Below are 17,802 nucleotides of genomic sequence, written 5' to 3'. Positions count from 1 at the left end.
TTAAGTTAAGTGTATTTTATGAACATAAACACAGAGGTGTGAAATAAATACTCATTTCAGAAGAAAATTTCAAACTGCACTTTTAGTCTTTTACATCTGAACTCTTCATACAAGGGTTGGCCAAAATTATTAGAATATTAGTAATTTCACCAGCTAAAAAATGGTTTTAAATCAGTGATTTCTATCTTTTGCTATGGTGTGTCAGTACGGAATATCAGTTTACATTTCCAAACATTCATTTTGCCATTAATTGTGATAATCAGGTGACATTTTGTTTGCACAACAGCCAGTGCTCCACACAGGATCTGTTCTCATCATCATCCAGAAGAACTGTGGCAACGTCTCCAAGATGCTTCAAGAGACCTACCTGCAAAGCTACAGTACTGTTCAGAGTTTTAAGTACTTGTCTAAAAATGTTGTAAAATGAGGATGCTGTCAAAAATAATGTCATTAATAGATTTACCTTATCAATTAACTTCGATTAACTAAATTAAATCAATATTTGGTGTGACCATCCTTTGCGTTTAAAGCAGCTTTTACCATAAACTAATGCACTTGCACATAGTTTTTCAGGTAGCTTTGCAGGTAGGTCTCTTGAAGCATCTTGAAGACATTGTCACAGTTCTTCTGGATTTAGTCTGTCTCAGTTTGTTCTGTTTCTTCATGTCATTCCAGACAGACTGAATGATGATGAGATCAGATTTCTGTGGAGGATTGGCTGTTGTGCAAACAAAAACCTCACTGGATTATCACAATTAATGGCAAAATGAATGTTTGGAAATGTAAACTGATATTTGCTACTGACACACTACGGCAAAAGATAACAATCACAGACTTAAAGCCATTTTTAGCTGGTGAAAATACTACTGTTGTAATAATTTTATATATAAACACCTCTGTGTTTATATATACACCCTTATTAGAGTAGAAAAAGTAAAACAAAACTTACAGGTTGTACGTCAATGAATGGCTTCCGGGATTTCCGTGGTTGTCAGTCTGAAGACATTTTCTCTTTAGAGAGGGCAGGACTTTGAAAACACTCTCCTCTTTAGCATCTAAAACATAGGAATAATATGCAAACTGTGAAACTTATCTTATAATCACACATTGAAGCACTTTCATGTGAAAGTTTCTTCATTTGTTTAAATAATGCTAATTAATTCCCACCCTCATTCAACTACTGCAGGTTAAGTATAGACGGTTTCATCGGGCGCACGCGCCTGGACCTAAGTTAACTTCCGGTCTGTGTTTGTTTATCTGTCTGGTTCGTGTCACGGGCTACAAACGCAGCTAATAATGAGTAATGAAGTTGGTCTCAGGTTATTGTGCTGTGGTATGTGTTTCCCAAACATTTATTTATTTGTGGCAACCTGCCACGATATAAAAACCGACTGATTTTCCAATTGGAAATTGGAATTAATAGACTAATTAATTAATCTGTTAATAGACTTCGTTGAATAAACGTAATACACGTTTAAAAAACAAACCCAGGCGTGGGTGTTTTTATATCACTGTATTTCTGAAGAAAGACTGTCTTTAGAAAATGTCATTTTCATTTCATCCTGCATAAGGCAGCGTTTTTAAATTAAGAGCTGCTTTGTCTATAGCCATTACCGGGGAAACCTGGTTTCTCGTGCTTAAAGCACCTCCTACTGGGAAGTAATGAGTTTGCATTTTTAATAAATCAGTCTAATTTACGCAGCCAACATATTTCGCTTGTTATTAAAAAAATAATCTACTCTAGAAGGACTTAGCTGTTGTTATTGATTCTATTTGGATGTCTACCGGAAGTTAAGTTTGGGCCACAAAAGCGCTCATGCGCAGTAACGTTTGTTTATGTTGTTGCCGTTGAAACCGTCTATAGGTATGGGGTAAGATTCAGGGATGTAGAATATGCACATGCAGAATAAGGCATCAGTATGTGCTTTATAAGTGCTAATTAACAGCCAATATACAAGCTAATAAGCAACTAGTTAACTGGTAACTAGTTAACCAGTTGATATGTGTCAAATACAGTTGCATTTTGTTTTTATATATTGACATATTATAAGATAAAGCTTACCTTAAGTCATGTCACCCAGCTCTAAATGCACCTATCCACCTCGCTGAGCATTGGCAAGAATTAGGTCTGCAATTGTAGCCCAGTCTTCAAAAATCTGCCTCTGGATTTACCTTCCTAAAGTCTTGTGAAATCTGGTAAAAAATTGAAAAAGAAAGACAAATCTGGTTAAATAAGTTAAAGTTTTATACTGGTCTCCTAGTTTGTAAAGCAACACAAGCATTCACTAAAACAGGGGCACGCTTTCTCCTTTCCAAAACCATAGATATATACGTCCAAAACGCTCTGTAGCTTGCTCTCCCGTGTCTACTGCCGTTGCTAAGCAACCATGTCCTGCACTTTCCATGAAGACGCAGAAGTTTCAGCAAAAAAATCGCTTGTTCTGCTATTAAATGTATTTAAAAATGGTTATTCCTGTACAGCTATGATAAGCTGTTCCTCCAACTTGGCTGTTAACGATGAAGCTGATTGGTTCTTGTCACATGACCTGCGGTGGTGCGCGGATGCCCCTGGAAAAAACGAGCTTCTATTATGAGCGCGCATACGGCGCGTTTACATAATAAAACTAATAAAATAACGAACTTGAGCGCGCAAAAGACATGTGAACAGCCCCTAAATGACCGCATATACCAAGAGAGATAAAGTCTAACTCTACATACTATAGCTAAGACAACATTACATTTAAGTAACACATAGTAGTACATACCAGTCATATTGTGGTTTAACGTTATTAAAGTAAGGAGCAGGGCGTTTTAGCTAATGCAGATACCTGAGGGAAAAAAGCGCGAAAATGCTCAACATTCAAATGATGGATCTATCGTTGGATTCGGCACGTCCCAGACATTTACTTGTAAAAAATATGCCCTTAAAAGATCAATTTTCGTACGAAATCGTCTAAATTTGACAAAACATTGCAAAGCCATACAGTACACAGACAGTAACAGAACTAACCCCCGTATTTCTGACCTACCCTTTCCATAAGACGTTAAAATAAAGGCCATTTGTATACTGTAAGGTATATAAATAACACTAACGTTAAACACACACACACAACTTTTATATAACGATAAAGCGACTGTTTGAGGCAAAAATAGCAAGTTACCTCGCTAGGCTGCTGAGGTACTTAACGGTCGTCATTCACGGAATAAAATGCTAACCCCGCACAGCGACAGATCAAATATTGCATTAAACAGTGTGCTGTTAAACACAACTTATTAAAAATAAAGGTAAATATTTATATAATCATATTATTAACTTAAATTACCTTATAATCCTGCTTGCTGCGAGGTGCGTGACCGCCTGGAGACGAGACGAGTGAAGAATCCAGAAGGTTCGATGAAGTGAAAAAAATAAATAAACCGGTTGGGTCAAAATAACCCAACCCATGTGTTCATAGGGTAAAGAACCCCTTATAGTCCATTTGACCCAGCATGATCAACCCAACTGTGTGTTTACAGTACCTCAAACAACCCAACATTTTGACCCAGCACAATTAACCCAGCAATGTGTTTACAGAAATAACCCAGCACTTTTTAGAGTGTACGGTGCCTGTGAGTTTGAACTTCCAAAATGCAGTTTAAATGCAGCTTCAAAGGGATCTAAACGATCCCAGCCGAGGAAGAAGGGTCTTATCTAGTGAAACAATTGCTGATTTTCTCAAAAAAAATAAAAAATAAATCTTGTCTCTTGAACTATTTATTTTCCGGTTAAGGTATGTCAAAAAGCTCTCATCTCATTTTCTTAACGTAAAAATCCCCCTACATCTCTGTTTTACCTTTTTTGAAAAGGGTGTTTGATCTTTGCACGTTCACTTTGTAAACACTGGGTCAGTACTTCTGCAGCGATGTAGAACAATTTTAAAGTTGGAGGAGAAAATGAGATTAAAGTTTTTCAAAATTCTCTAACTGGGACCCGGAGATGCACATGTGAATCGCAGAACTAGACAAGCGTTTGAGGTTAAAAAGTATAACTGAATATATACCAAAATTAACCATTTTTTTCTCTAGATAAGACCCTTCTTTCTCAGCTGGAATCGTTTAGAGTCCTTTGAAGCTGCATTTAAACTGCATTTTGGAAGTTCAAACTCGGGGCACCATAAAAGTCCACTATATGGAGAACATTCCTGAAATGTTTTCTTCAAAAAACATAATTTCTTCATGACTAAATAAAGAAAGACATGAACATCTTGGATGACAAGGGGTTGAGTACATTATCTGTAAACTTCCAGAATAAAAATGAACTATTTCCTTAATGGTCTGTAGAATATTACTTTTGAGCCCTGGCTCATATAAACACCTTCTGATAAGCAAATTAAGAAAATATGTCGCCTTGTTACTAGTATGTGTTGCAAAACGCAATTTTGCTATATCAGTGCTGTGTTTTCAAATATGACCTGTGCATGCATTTTGTCTGTTTTTAGTTAAATAATGTTCAACTGTTAGCAAGCTACCGGATAATTAGGCAGCAATATCATGTTGCACTGAACTCTTAAATAGGGAAAATGCAGACTGCTTTTCATCATGGACAGTTGGATTTCTAGTACTTAAAGAACAAAATGTGTAAAACTTTTTTTTTTTTTATATATATAAAATAGTCCATCATAGTGCCCAAGATCAGGTTTTTTTGGCAAAACATCAGTGGCTTAGTCCCCAGCCATGATATGATAAATGTAAATCATAAATGCCTATATGAAATGTCTGTATAATCTGTGTTCTTTTGGTCATTTGTAGTGCTTTTGTGTTTGTTTAATCAGGTCATTTATGTCCATTAACTCTCACTCTGACTGACTCCCTTACTAGTGCGCTGACCACTGAACTAGGAAGCTGATTGAGATGCACCCAAAGATTTAGTTTGCATTTATTTTTCTGTCTGTTAATTATTCTCCTCTTAATCACACAGGAAAAACTCCTGGTGAAAATATGACATTTATTAAAGTGGAGAGTGAAGACATGAAGATCGAAGAAGCTTTCAGAGTCGAACATGAAGACACTGAGGAACAACAAACAAAGATGGCCTTAATTAAAGAGGAGAGTGAAGACATGAAGATCGAGGAAGCTTTCAGAGTTGAACGTGAAGATACTGAGGAACGACAAACAGAGATGCCGTTTATTAAGAATGAGAGTGAAGAAATGAGGATTGAAGAAGCCTTCAGTGTCAAACATGAAGATACTGAGGAACGAACAGAGATGGTGTTTACTAAAGATGAGAGTGAGGATGTGAGGATTGGAGAATCATTTAGGGTCAAACCTGAAGATACTGAGGAACAACAAACAAAGGTGCCATTTATTACAGAGGAAAGTGAAGACGTTAAGAATGAAGAAGCATTCAGACATGGAGATACTGAGGAACAAACAGGTTGGTTTTATTCTCAGTGTCTTTCTTCTTTCATTCTACATCTCTTTATCCCTATTATTTACCTTATTCATCATTACAGGTTGGTGCATGTGCTCTAGTGTATTGTAAACAATGGCATCAATATTTACTTATTAATTTTAGCCCAAATCAGAACCTCAAAAATTACTTTAGAGGATTGAGCAGAACCTATGCAAGCACCACTTTTGCAGGACATTTTAGTTTGTAGTAGTGTAATACTAGATAAGTAGCACTGTAGTTGTCTAAGGGTGTACTCACATTAGGCATGGTTGCCTTGAACCTGCCTGTCCTCACACTTGCACTAAACTTTCCAGGCCAAAGTATGCTTATGTTATGTATGAGATAACAGAGAAAAAGTAATAGGCTATTTTCTACCCTGGTTTTGAGGTTGTTTCGAGGAATGCTCGGTTTTAATAAGTGGGCCACATTGAATACTTGGAGGTAAATGCCCACTGCTATGATTGGAAAACAGTTTTGCGTAGTACACTAACTTTCGACTCCCCCGTCAGTACACGTGGGGAACTGTTTTGAAAACTGCCAATGTGGAGAAATGGCAACCGGAGTGTTTCAACCATATATGTTCGAGCCAGAGTCTGATCCCGAATTTCAAGATGATGAACCGACTGCACCTCAAACACCAAGGATGCTCCAGCCTGTGACAGCATGGTAAGTACTTATTGTTAATTATGTTTATTTCTGAAATATTTGTGAGGTTGTTACTCAAAATTTACATATTTTCAAAAAAAATGTGAAACAATTATTTACACAACGTAAGGTTTAAACATCTTGGTTGTGACAAGTTAACATTGTAAACAAGTAAACATTGTTTGTCAAGTGTTGGACCTTTATTAATTGCTTAACATTTTCAGTAAAGTAAAAAAATGTTTACGTTGTCAGTTATACACTTCTGTCTTGTAAACACAAAACTAATCAATTGCTATCAATAATCTGTAGGTGTACCTGTGGAAACTGTGCTGTTATGCCGACAGAAAAAGAAAATGTATGTTGTTTGGAGATTCCTGAGGTAAGTACAAGGCACAGATTTTTTTTTTCACTGTGTGTGTGTGTGTATACAGTGCAATGTATTATATTCAAGTACTTAGTATGTCCTCCAGAACTTCAAATATATTGCTCTGACCCTGACAAATGTTCACCTCTGTCCTGTTTAACTCTTGGAGGACGAGCTCCTTAAATGCCCTGGTCTTTAATGGGGAGTTTTTCTCAGCTTGTTTCTACAGAATCCCCCACAGCCGCTCAAGACCATTAAGACCGAGTGAAATACATGTCCGCTGAAGGATTTTCACCTTGGGATAATGAATATCTCCATTGTCATGCTAAAAAAAATCCCATTAATGCAGTGAGGATAGCATCTTTAGTTTGTGTGAATTCATGATAACATTGATAAAGCACAACTCCCTCACATCTTCAGCACTCATACATCCCTGTAGAAGAGCTTTACTAGCACTGAACATCACTGTGAGAACCAGACACCTCTCACTGTACTCCTCCTCTAGCAACACTATAACATTTTGGATGCTTTTGGAAATGAAATGATTGACTTAGTCTTTTGAGACCAGAGTATGGATTCCCAGAAATCTATATTTTGTAAATATGTTGTTTTTCCTACATTGTATTTCTCTGGCTCTTTTTCTAGCAAAAAATCACTCATTACTAAATGAAAACTTAAAGTGAAGACCTGATTGTTTCAGGAGCCTTGTCACAAGTCCATTGTTTTAGAATGTCGGTGCTACTTCTGCTATATTTTCACACTTAAGGCGAGACACTGCAGGGGAATAGAGTAAAAAAAAATTACCCAGTTGATGGATTACTTTGAAGTTTTCTAAAATGTTTAAATATGCAAATGATGCATTATTTCATGAAATATGTGCTAATTTGTGTACATTTCTAGTACAAAAATACACTGAAGTCAGTTTCAAAATTATTTTTTTTGACATTAGAGTCAAAAGTTTTTACAGAGGGGATTTTGGGAATCTCATTTCATCATGCCATAATTCAGAAAAAAATTAGGAAACACTTTTTTTACCATTTTTGGGGGGGAATGAAATTTATAAAATCAAGCAAATCATATGAACAAATCCCTCTGTAAAAACCTTCAGGATATAGACAGGAATAAAAATTTAAGTTTAGTGTGTGTAAGCGTTACTGAAGTGGAGATTTATGGTTCAATGTCAGAGAAAAAAAAACTCATTTTGAGAAAACGGCCTTTAAAAATATGCACTGTAATTGAATATTTAAACAGATAAAGTGCTATAAAGAAAACACTTAACAGTGTTTGTTTAGATGTTTTCTTTCCACTAGTCTGAAAAAACAGTTTATGAAAAACCAAAAAGCCCAAAATCTCAAACTTGATAGGTGCATAAAAAAACAGCATTGTTGCCTGCAGTGTCTCCCCTTAAAACAATAATTTGGTATTCCTCTTGTACAGTTGTCCTCTTTTATGCTAAGAAATAAGTCACCTAACAGTTCTCAGTAAGTCTGAGTATGATTCAGTAGGCTATAAAACACTTTTAACTGTCAGGAAAATACTTGTCTTTCAAATTTTTGGTTCAATATACTTGCCTGTTGATCAAAAATACCTACAATGCAACACAACATTTTATAACTTTGATACGAAAATCTTATTTAGCTGAATAATTTTTACATTCTTTTTTGGTAATTGATCGAGCAGGCTTGTTTGAATTATATCTCCAAAGAACCCTAACATGTCATCTAAGCAAAGAGTAATTGCTGAATTTGAAATGTGTGTGTGTGTGTGTGTGTGTGTGTGTGTGTATATATATATATATATATATATATATATAATATGTACATTGTTCTTGTTTTTTAGATTGTTAGAAGGATTAACCAGGTACCAGACACACTTACCTGCATGACCCATCACCCAGGCTTTGAACCAGTTTGCTTAAATGTTTATTCACTGCAGAATGCACTTAATGTTTACAAAGCTGATTATGGCCCCTTGAGACTCAAAGGAATCGAACAGTAAGATCTATATTATGTCATGGAAGTCTATGTAATTATTGTGTGTTCAATACAATAGCTATTTTGTAAATTTAAGTAAATGACACACAAGTCAAAACAACTGTAATGGAAAAAAAAATATTACAACAATTGTCATCAATTCACAGTAGGCTAATAGTAGATAATGCAATTTCTCTGACTTTGTCAATGTCTTTCACGTTAGGCGTTACAGGCGCTTGGCACAGAGGAATTTTGTGAGCTGGTGCTGGGGCTATCTGAGCAGGACAATCAGGGTTGTTATTCCATCTTGCGTTGTCCTGCGTATAGGCCAAGAGTTTCCTGATGCTGCAGGCAGCTGTGTTGAATTCAGACCTCCCCTCGACTGAACCATGATACATCTTCCATGGAGGGTCTGTTATACTGGGCTGAGAGTGGTGTTTCAGGGACCTTGAGTTTGTTAATGTCCTCCATGTAGAGAAGAGGGTCTGGTATCACCTTTTCAATAAGAAAGGTCATCAGATTGATGATGTAGCCTGTAAATATTTATATAAAAAAGTGACATTGCAATATATATGTATGGTTTACACTTTTTTGTTACTTAATTGTGAACATCAATAAATTTGTTTAACTTACAGTTTGTTGTCTGTGATTTTAATGGCTGTGTGGAGTATTCTTCCTTTTTGGCTTTGGGAAACAAATGCAGATACATTGGCTTTCCAGTTGTTGTTTTAGCCAATTGGGAGTTCTAGTTGAAATGTATACTTGCCAAATACAGTTTATAGTAAAAAAATAAAATTACATCAGCAATAAATTACATTCCAGCAAAGTATGTATGCTCTTAAAAAGGCAATAACATGAGAATAAACTATATAAAATTCACTTACTGAAAGTGTGATGACTCGATGACAGTGGAGACCGACTCAGCTGTCTCTTATGTTGTGTCCACTTTTGTGTCCACTTTTACATGACAACTCTGTGTTACTATAAAAAAGACAAACACATACACGTTATGTCGTAAAAACAGAAAAACACTAAAAATTACAATGTCACATTGTCTCAATGTCTCACTCCAGTGACTTTACCTTGGATGGTCACAATCAGGTAAGTGTTGCTTCCAGCAGTTTGTCTTTACTTTGGGACATTACGCTTCCCAGGTTGAGCCTTCTCCTTTCTCTACTCCCACCGTAGGTGTGGCGGTAATTTCTCATTTGATTCTGTTTGAATGAGGCTGTGGGCACGGTTTATGTTACCCAGCCCTTCTGGCTGCTTATCCGAAGGGTCCGCAGTATCGCTTTTTCTTCTTAGGCCGCATCCCCTCTTGGGATCTCTCCATAGTCCGCTTGGGGTTATGTAGGGATTGTTTGGAGCCTTTTGATTAAGTTGAGCTGGAATATCCTATTATCTCAAGACTTCGCTTCTGATCGTGCGCACTTCTGTCAAGAGGGTGGGGGACCTGCAGGCATTCTCGGTCAGCGAATCTTGCCTAGAATTTAGTCTGGCTGTTCTCACGTTACCATAAGACCCCGGCCTGGTTATGTTCCCAAGGTTCCCACCATCCCCCTTCGAGATGTTGTGTCCCGTCCACACCTTTTGCATTTTTGTGGAACGCACCCAGAGCTTCAGACGCTCCGAGCAGCTCTTTTTCTGCTTTGGAAGACAGCAGAAGTGGAATGCTGTCTCCTAGCGGTTGGCTGAGTGGTTGGTGGTATACCAGTCCCAAGGTGAGCCTTGCCCCCTGAGAGTGAGGGCTGGTGCACAGTGCCTCTCTTGCAGCGACACATAACACCTTCACATAATTCTCAATGTTCAGTGGCGCCACCATGGGGTGGCCGGGGGTAGGCCGACTCTTGGCCACCCCACTGGCCATTACAAATTTTAGTAGCATCAGTTATAGGGATGTGCGGTATACCGGTACTGTGAAAATACCGGTATTTATTATTTTTTTAAACGGTACAATATCAAAAGTTTGCTCAGTTCGGTATTTCATCCGCTGTTCCGATTTTCACCACTATGCGGCAGTGTTCCGCAAACTGGCGTAAAACCGGCAAGCATGTTAACAGACAAACAGCGATGGATCACACAGATGAAACGCGCTCTGCAGCTATCAAAAGACTAAAAAAATAAAGACTGCAAAGATATGTATATGTGAACCCATTTTATTCAGTCCGAAAAATCACAATCCAACCTGTCTCCTCTACTCTGTAGGGTTTTTTGTTGTTGTTGCATTCTGGTTGCATTCACATTTTCTTTGTGATAAAGACTGAAAATATATTAAGAGATTACTTTATTTTAATTAGATCTCTTCAGTTTTTGTAGTTTTTATTTTTTTTGTAACAATTTCTTTGCACAGTTGTTCATAGAGTTTGGCCTACAGCATGCCCCGTAGGTGGGGTACATTGTAACATCTGAGGGGCACGTTGTAACACGATCATGTAACAGCTTAAAATGCTATCTGATCGAATGAAAAAAATATACACAAACTAAAATATTTTGACAATAAAATACATGTTTTAACTTTTTCAAATGAAGTAATGACATTTTAAAGAAAAATAAAAAAAATCAAATTTTGGAGTTTGACTTGAACACATCGCAACAATGCTTTGAACGGCCCTGATCGCAACACACAGCTGTACAGTAGTTCAAAACAATGTGGACAAATAAATGAAACACATTTAGACATTCAGAAAAACACTCCACTCCTCCACACACAGCTCTCACAGAACACGACACATAAACGAGCCAAAATACTTTACATTTCTTGAAATAAAAACTTCTAAACATTAAACATCGATTGTCAGCCTTTATTCAGCTGTTTCTTGTGGTTTCTTATCAAAATCCTTAGAAGTAAATAGTGTAAATTGCATCACTAATGTCATAGAATAACATAGTTTAATAACAGCGGGGCATATTGTCACAGAGTGTCCCCATCTGCGCTACTGGAATATAATACAGGTTAGTGTCTTCTGCTGGTTTGCCAAGCATTAATAAACTATCTAAACTGATAAATAACAAATTGGAGATTAAAATAATAGCAGATTTGTCTAATTTTAAATGAATACTAAAAACTGAAATGAACAGTTTAGAAATTTACTTTTACTATGGTAAAAGTAAATATTCAGCGATATGTTCTAAATGCTTTTGAATTTTGGCACTCTTTTTTTCCTCTGCATAGTGCTGCTAGGGCAACTAGGAAATACTGTAAATTTGGTTATGCTAGCATGTGGAAATATTTGAAACACGTGTGTTACAATTAACCCCGCGTTAGGTTGTGCCCCGCTCACACCTAAAACTGTTTTCAATTCACCTATATTTGCCTGTTTCCTTTTTTTTTTTTTTTTTTTTTACCTATGGTATCGAATTAGTATCGATACCAAGGTATTAGATCCTAGTATCGTACCGAAGTCAAAATTGTGGTATCGAGCCATCCCTAATCAGTTATGCATTTCATCCCTAATGCACAGCCAGGTAGGCAAGCCGCTCTAGACCTTCAATCGCTCACAGTAGCCAGCCCTCTCCCCCATTGTGGCAAGCTTTAGGCTATTGCGTGCGCATGATCGCGCAACTCTTCAAACTGCGCTAAAGACATGCTCCCTGCCGTCCGTCGGGCTCGGGCTGCACTTGTATTAAGCTTGTGTGTATTTTGATGAATATGCCAATTAAACATCCATGCTTTCTTGTTTATTTTTAAACATGAGGCTACTTGCAGTTGAATTGCAAAGTGACTTTTTTGCTCTGTACAGAGAATAGTAATACTGAAGTTTTAAAGCCTATAACTTTATATGCTACCAGAAATAACTGTAAAGCAAAAAATTATTGTCTTTAATTAGATTTAGGCATGCAAAAAAAATTGTATTGTGCCACCCTAACATTTTTACTGGCCTATTTCGACCACTCCATGAAAAAAAATCCTGGAGGCGCCACTGTCTATGTTTGAGTGGAGCCTGTGTCTTCCGGAGTGTGGGTAACATCAGGTAAATTACAGAAGGCCAGCTCAGTGTTTGCTTGCAGGGCCATTCTTTGTGGGATGCATGCACTTATTCCCCGCAGTTTCAGATTAGATAGAGTAGTCTGTTACTGCATCCGGTAGTGGGCTACCATCTTCCCCTCCGGACTTGGCTTTAATATCTCAGTATTTCCCACATTTGGTCAGTCTGCTCCACCCTCCAGTGGTTGCTACTGAACTCTGACACCCCTGGTGGGCCCATTTTATCTGGCTTATAGGGTGTAAGTTTCATTCGTTCTGACATGCTTGCTTGTCAGCATTTGCAACCTCAATTACTCAACGCAGTTACCGGTTGTGGCGTTTTGCATAGGGACCCCATCTTACCTCCTTCAAGGAACAAGGGTAACATACGTAACCGAGACGTTTTTGTGTGTCCCTGTATGAAGAGCTGGTACATCCCTAGGAGCATGAGAGTGGCAAGGAAGGAACCACTGGAAAGCCGCCTCTTGCTTACAGGCCTTCTGAAACCTGTCAACGACTGAGTCCTAAGAGAGAGCACTGGATCCTTGTGTGTGCGGAAGAAAAAAGGGACTGGCCCGTCTTCATCTCCCGATCCCCACAACCACATCCCCCACTTTCTCTCAGCAGCAGCTGGACCTGAGCCGCTGGCAATGCTAGCAAGAGCTCTCTCCTCAAAGACAGTCCTCCAGGGGATTAAGTCTAGCCACAACGCTATATATATCTAATCAGTGAAGTGTTGCAGGGATGTTTGCCCTTCTGTGGTTTTCTCCTATCTCCATGTTTGATAATGGAGCTCAACTAGAGTGATCATTAGCTTCTTGGTCACCAGTATAACCAATTGCTCAGTTTGGCCAGAACACCAACTGTAGGAAAAGTCCAAGTTCTTAGAAATGTCTTGAATTATGGATATAATGGTTTTGATTGCTTCTATCGTCCTTATTTATAAGTTGCTCCTAATGCCTTGTGGCCAGCGTGCCGACTTGCTTTCAGTCTTATCTGTACTGTCCTATCGAAGAAAATTGCAAAAAATGTCAAAAAATAAAAACTAACTGCCAGCTTATTACCAAGGTTCTATGATTAGATTTTAGTTGTTTGGTGGGTATAGAATCTATTGGTTGAATTTGATGCTGTCATGTCTTGGTGCCGTTTAACTGGTGTTAACTTTTTTTGTTTCTTTTCACCCTAGACCTGATGGCACTGAAAGAGGAGAGTCAAGAACTGAATGAAATGGAAGAGAAAAAGCAGTATGACAAACCTCATGATTTCATGACTGGGGAAAAATCTTTTACTTACTCGCCGTCTCCAAAAACAGAAACTAGATACCTTGAATTCCAGATGAGAGTTCACACGGGAGAGAAGCCTTACACTTGCAAACTGTGTGGTAAGAGTTTCTCACGAAAGCTAAATCTTAACATTCACATGAGAATCCATGCTGGAGGGAAGCCATTCAAATGCTCTCAGTGTGGAACAAGTTTTAAACAGAAAAAGTACCTTAATGCCCACCTGACAATTCACACTGGAGAGAAACCTTACACCTGCAAACTGTGTGGGAAGAGCTACAAAAGAAATGAAAATCTTAAAATTCACATGAGAATCCACACTGGAGAGAAGACTTACACCTGCAAACTGTGTGGAAAGAGCTTTACACAAAAAGAAAATCTTAGAATTCACGCAGGAATTCACACCGGAGAGAAACCATTCATTTGCCCTCAGTGTGGAAAAAGTTTTTATCAGAAAAAGTACCTCAATGGCCACATGACAATTCACTCTGGAGAGAAACCTTACACCTGCAAACAGTGTGGGAAGAGCTACAAAAGAAATGAAAATCTTAAAATTCACATGAGAATCCACACTGGAGAGAAGACTTACGCCTGCAAACTGTGTGGAAAGAGCTACAAAAGAAAAGAACATCTTAGAATTCACGCAGAAATTCACACCGGAGAGAAAGCATTCACATGCCCTCAGTGTGGAAAAAGTTTTAAACAGAAAAAGTACCTCAATGGCCACATGACAATTCACTCTGGAGAGAAGCCGTTTGTTTGCGATCAGTGTGAAAAGTGTTTCAGGTGTAAAGGTCACCTTAATCTTCACATGAAGAGTCACTCAGGAGACAACTGTTTTATGTGTCACCAATGTGGAAAGAATTTCTCACACAGAGGAAACTTTGAGAATCACATGAGAGTTCACAATGGAGAGAAACCCTTCTCCTGCCCTCAGTGTGGAAAGAGCTTCACAAATAAAGGAAACCTTAAGATTCACATTAGAGTTCACACTGGAGAAAAGCCTTACAAGTGTATTCAGTGTGACACCAGTTTCATGTATCACACAAACCTGAAAAGGCACATGCAAACTCATTCTGGAAAGAAATTCTAAATCTCACTCAGGAAAAAGGCAATTTCAGCAATCATCTGTGCATTCCTTCTGAAGAAAGACAATTCAGTTGTGATTAATCTAATTAAAATGTCACAATAACACTTTCATTTGAATAATTAATAAATGTAAATGTGAGAACATGATTGTGTTTTTTGTTAACCCTCTGGGGTCTAAGGGTGTTTTGGGGCCCCGACATTTGTGTTTTTGTTAGTATCTTGGAAACATGTTCACGTTTACAGTCCAATAACACTGTATTTAACACAAATAGGGCTAAAATAATATGTGAGCAGCATGAATGTACATGTTTGTGTTTTTGAGAAAGGTGTCTATGCGTGGTTAATGGAAAAACTACAATTTTTAAGTCCCTGAACTCACTTTTGAGAACTGGATGTGGTAGAGTTGAGTTTTTGCTACACAACAGATGTGAATACATTTATATTGCTTGTTTTATTACAGGTCAGTTTATTTCATTATTTTATTTTATTGTTGTCTACTGAATCATTGATTAATTACGTAAAACAAGTTATGAATCAATAAATGCCATTTTATATACTTTTCATCAGCTTTGTGTAGCCTATAAATTTATGTGAAATGAGCAACAGCAATTTCTGTTTTGCTTTTGCTCTTGTCCAATAAATACCCAGGTACACGTAAGTCTACAAGATGTGTTTTGAAGTGTTTCACCTTAAAAAAATCTATGTCAGCGGCAGGCCCTCTGAAACTTTCCACAATGTGGTCTCTTAACATTCTCAGCACATCGGCATTCACCAATCATCTGAGCTGCTTGTTCCATCCAGGATTCATAATCCTCTTCCCCAGGTGGAATAGGTTGCACTCCTGGTTTAAAGGATAACTACTGCCAAAATGCAACCTGGGCTGTTTTTTTTACTGTAAACAAGACAAACTTATATCTAAAAGCATAATTACGACAAACAAGCCGTTTTTGAGATTGACCATGATTCCGTTTTTGTGGTCAGTGGCCAGTGAATGGGAGAACTAGGGGCAAGTTTTTGAGTGCATCACAATCCATATTTTTACAACACTAAGAAGGCTCGACACACCATGAAACTTTGCTCGAAGTATCGCCTGGGACTCTACTCATGAACTCCAGCACTGAGAACATTGTTTGTGTACACAGAGTTTACTATAAAGAATGTTTTTGAAGAACTCACTTTCACTGTTTGAGTCTCCGCTCGTGGCCGTCTTGCCAGTCAAGAGGTGTCGATCTCCGAATGCGAGATTCTTATATATTAATGTTTCTTATATGAGGCTCTTTTTACAACTAGAAGGTTAATATTGTTTTTCACTTGCAACAAAACAACAAATTAGCCGTGCATTTATATGGAAATATGCTTTAGGAGCTATCCATCTTTACTCTCCTCAGTATTACGTCGCATTTGGAGATCGATACCTCTTGACTGGCAAGACAGAGACTCAAACAGTGGAAGTGAGTTGTTCAAAAACGTTCTTTTTAGTAAACTCTGTGTTCACAAATGTTCTCAGTGCTGGAGTTCATGTGTAGGGACCCAGACAATACTTCCAGCAAAGTTTCATGGTGTCTCGAGTCTTCTTAGTGTTGTAAAAATATGGATTTTGATGCACTCAAAGTTATGCCCCTAGTTCTCCCATTCACCGGCCACTGACCACAAAAAGAAATCACGGTCAATCTCAAAAATGGCTCGTTTGTCTTAATTATGCTTTTCGATATAAGTTTGTCTCGTTTACAGTAAAAAACAGCCCAGGTTGCATTTTGGCAATAGTTATCCTTTACATCACTCAATGACTTCCCTTTACTGCTGCATCAAAAGCATCAGCTTCTCCTTAAAAGTGGCTTCTTGAGCAATCGGATCTACGTTTTCAAGGATATGAACACCCCAAGGCCCCACTAGACCAGCAATGTCTACTTCTGGAGGTACAATGTTAGGATCAACATCAATGCTAGTTTCAATAAACAGGAACAAGTTCATTCCTGTAGTATTCTCTCGTCGTACCCGTATCCGGGTATGTCCAAATGCTTTACCACCTCCAGAACGGTCTCGTCCTTCACATATAAAACCACAGTTAACAGGACTAACACAACACACATTCTCTAGAAAGCGGTGATGATGAGCTCATTATTTCACAAGATATTCAGATAGCAGATGGGACTGACTTTTTCTTAAGATAAAGACAATTGTTTGATTTCAAGAACGTACAACTAAATCATAATGCTGTTTCACGCCAACAGTTGCTCCATTGCTACATACACGTCAAGTCTGTTTTAGCATATGTCTATTGTATTTGTAATATCCTGGGAGGCAGCAGAATAAGAGGCAGAAAGTTGCAACTTATGCCTCTTTATTTTACAGATTTTGCCGATCACTGTAAACACAAACTGTACCCGGTTAGGACAAAAACACTCTACTCTTCTGAACTCGGAATGGTAACCCTGCTGAAAAAAACAGCATATGCTGGTTAGGTATGTTTTGGTGCTGGTTTTAGCTGGTTTATGCTGGTCCTTTGCTGGTTTTAGCTGGTTAATGCTGGTCCTTTGCTGGTCTATGCTGGTCATGTTGCTGGTCAAGGATCAGCATAAACCAGCATAGATCCCCTATATAAAATAATTGTTTTAATTAAAGATTAATAAAGGAAATGTAAACCAGATTTTATTACCATTTATAAGAGTTTTAACCATTCTAATGTGGTCAAAAATCAACTGTTTTAAACCCACCATCAGTATTATCCTTTACGGTCACAGTCCTTTGTATGAAATACACTTTAACAAAACAAAGTTTACACTTGATTTCATCTATTGCCCTAATATTATTTGAAGAAACAGAGATCGAATAAGATGGGTATATAGATTATCATGAGTTTTAGTTAATTATGAAGCTTGTTGAGGAGAGATCTACTATTCAATTAAGTTCAAATGTTTAAATTCTTTAAAATAAATGGTAAATTCTTCATAAGTTTGAATCCAGCCTGTCGTAATATGAAGATCAAGATACCTGACTTTATGATTTGTGAATATCACAAATGCTCAGTATGTTATAATTGCCATCATCACACTTGC

General features: G+C 37.7%; 3 protein-coding genes across 3 annotated transcripts in view; all 3 read left to right on the top strand.

The window, feature by feature from the left end:
- Nucleotides 1-17,802, top strand: part of LOC141332939 (uncharacterized) — a 145,629-nt gene that overhangs the window by 73,355 nt on the left and 54,472 nt on the right. The gene's annotated exons all lie outside the window — the stretch shown is intronic.
- LOC141333349 (uncharacterized) lies at nt 4,962-8,756 on the top strand. The gene is made up of 4 exons (XM_073838333.1): nt 4,962-5,413; nt 5,941-6,097; nt 6,386-6,455; nt 8,637-8,756. Exons 1-4 carry the CDS (start codon nt 4,978-4,980, stop codon nt 8,754-8,756), a joined length of 783 nt encoding a protein of 260 aa, XP_073694434.1. The 5' UTR covers nt 4,962-4,977.
- LOC141334009 (uncharacterized) lies at nt 13,707-15,196 on the top strand. The gene has a single exon (XM_073839156.1). The coding sequence runs from the start codon at nt 13,713-13,715 to the stop codon at nt 14,748-14,750; it is 1,038 nt and encodes a 345-aa protein (XP_073695257.1). The 5' UTR covers nt 13,707-13,712; the 3' UTR covers nt 14,751-15,196.

This window comes from Garra rufa, chromosome 4, assembly GCF_049309525.1.
Source record: "Garra rufa chromosome 4, GarRuf1.0, whole genome shotgun sequence".
In the NCBI taxonomy this organism is placed as follows: Eukaryota; Metazoa; Chordata; class Actinopteri; order Cypriniformes; family Cyprinidae; genus Garra; species Garra rufa.
This window is presented reverse-complemented; position numbering and strand designations above follow the sequence as displayed.

What these genes read in the sequence shown, in the direction of transcription:
- LOC141334009 (XM_073839156.1), top strand. Translation starts at nt 13,713, where the DNA reads ATGAGAGTTCACACGGGAGAGAAGCCTTACACTTGCAAACTGTGTGGT.
- LOC141333349 (XM_073838333.1), top strand. Translation starts at nt 4,978, where the DNA reads ATGACATTTATTAAAGTGGAGAGTGAAGACATGAAGATCGAAGAAGCT. An exon ending in CTCCAGCCTGTGACAGCATG is followed by an intron (nt 6,098 to 6,385) that starts GTAAGTACTTAT and finishes AATAATCTGTAG; the next exon opens with GTGTACCTGTGGAAACTGTG. An exon ending in GTTGTTTGGAGATTCCTGAG is followed by an intron (nt 6,456 to 8,636) that starts GTAAGTACAAGG and finishes CTTTCACGTTAG; the next exon opens with GCGTTACAGGCGCTTGGCAC.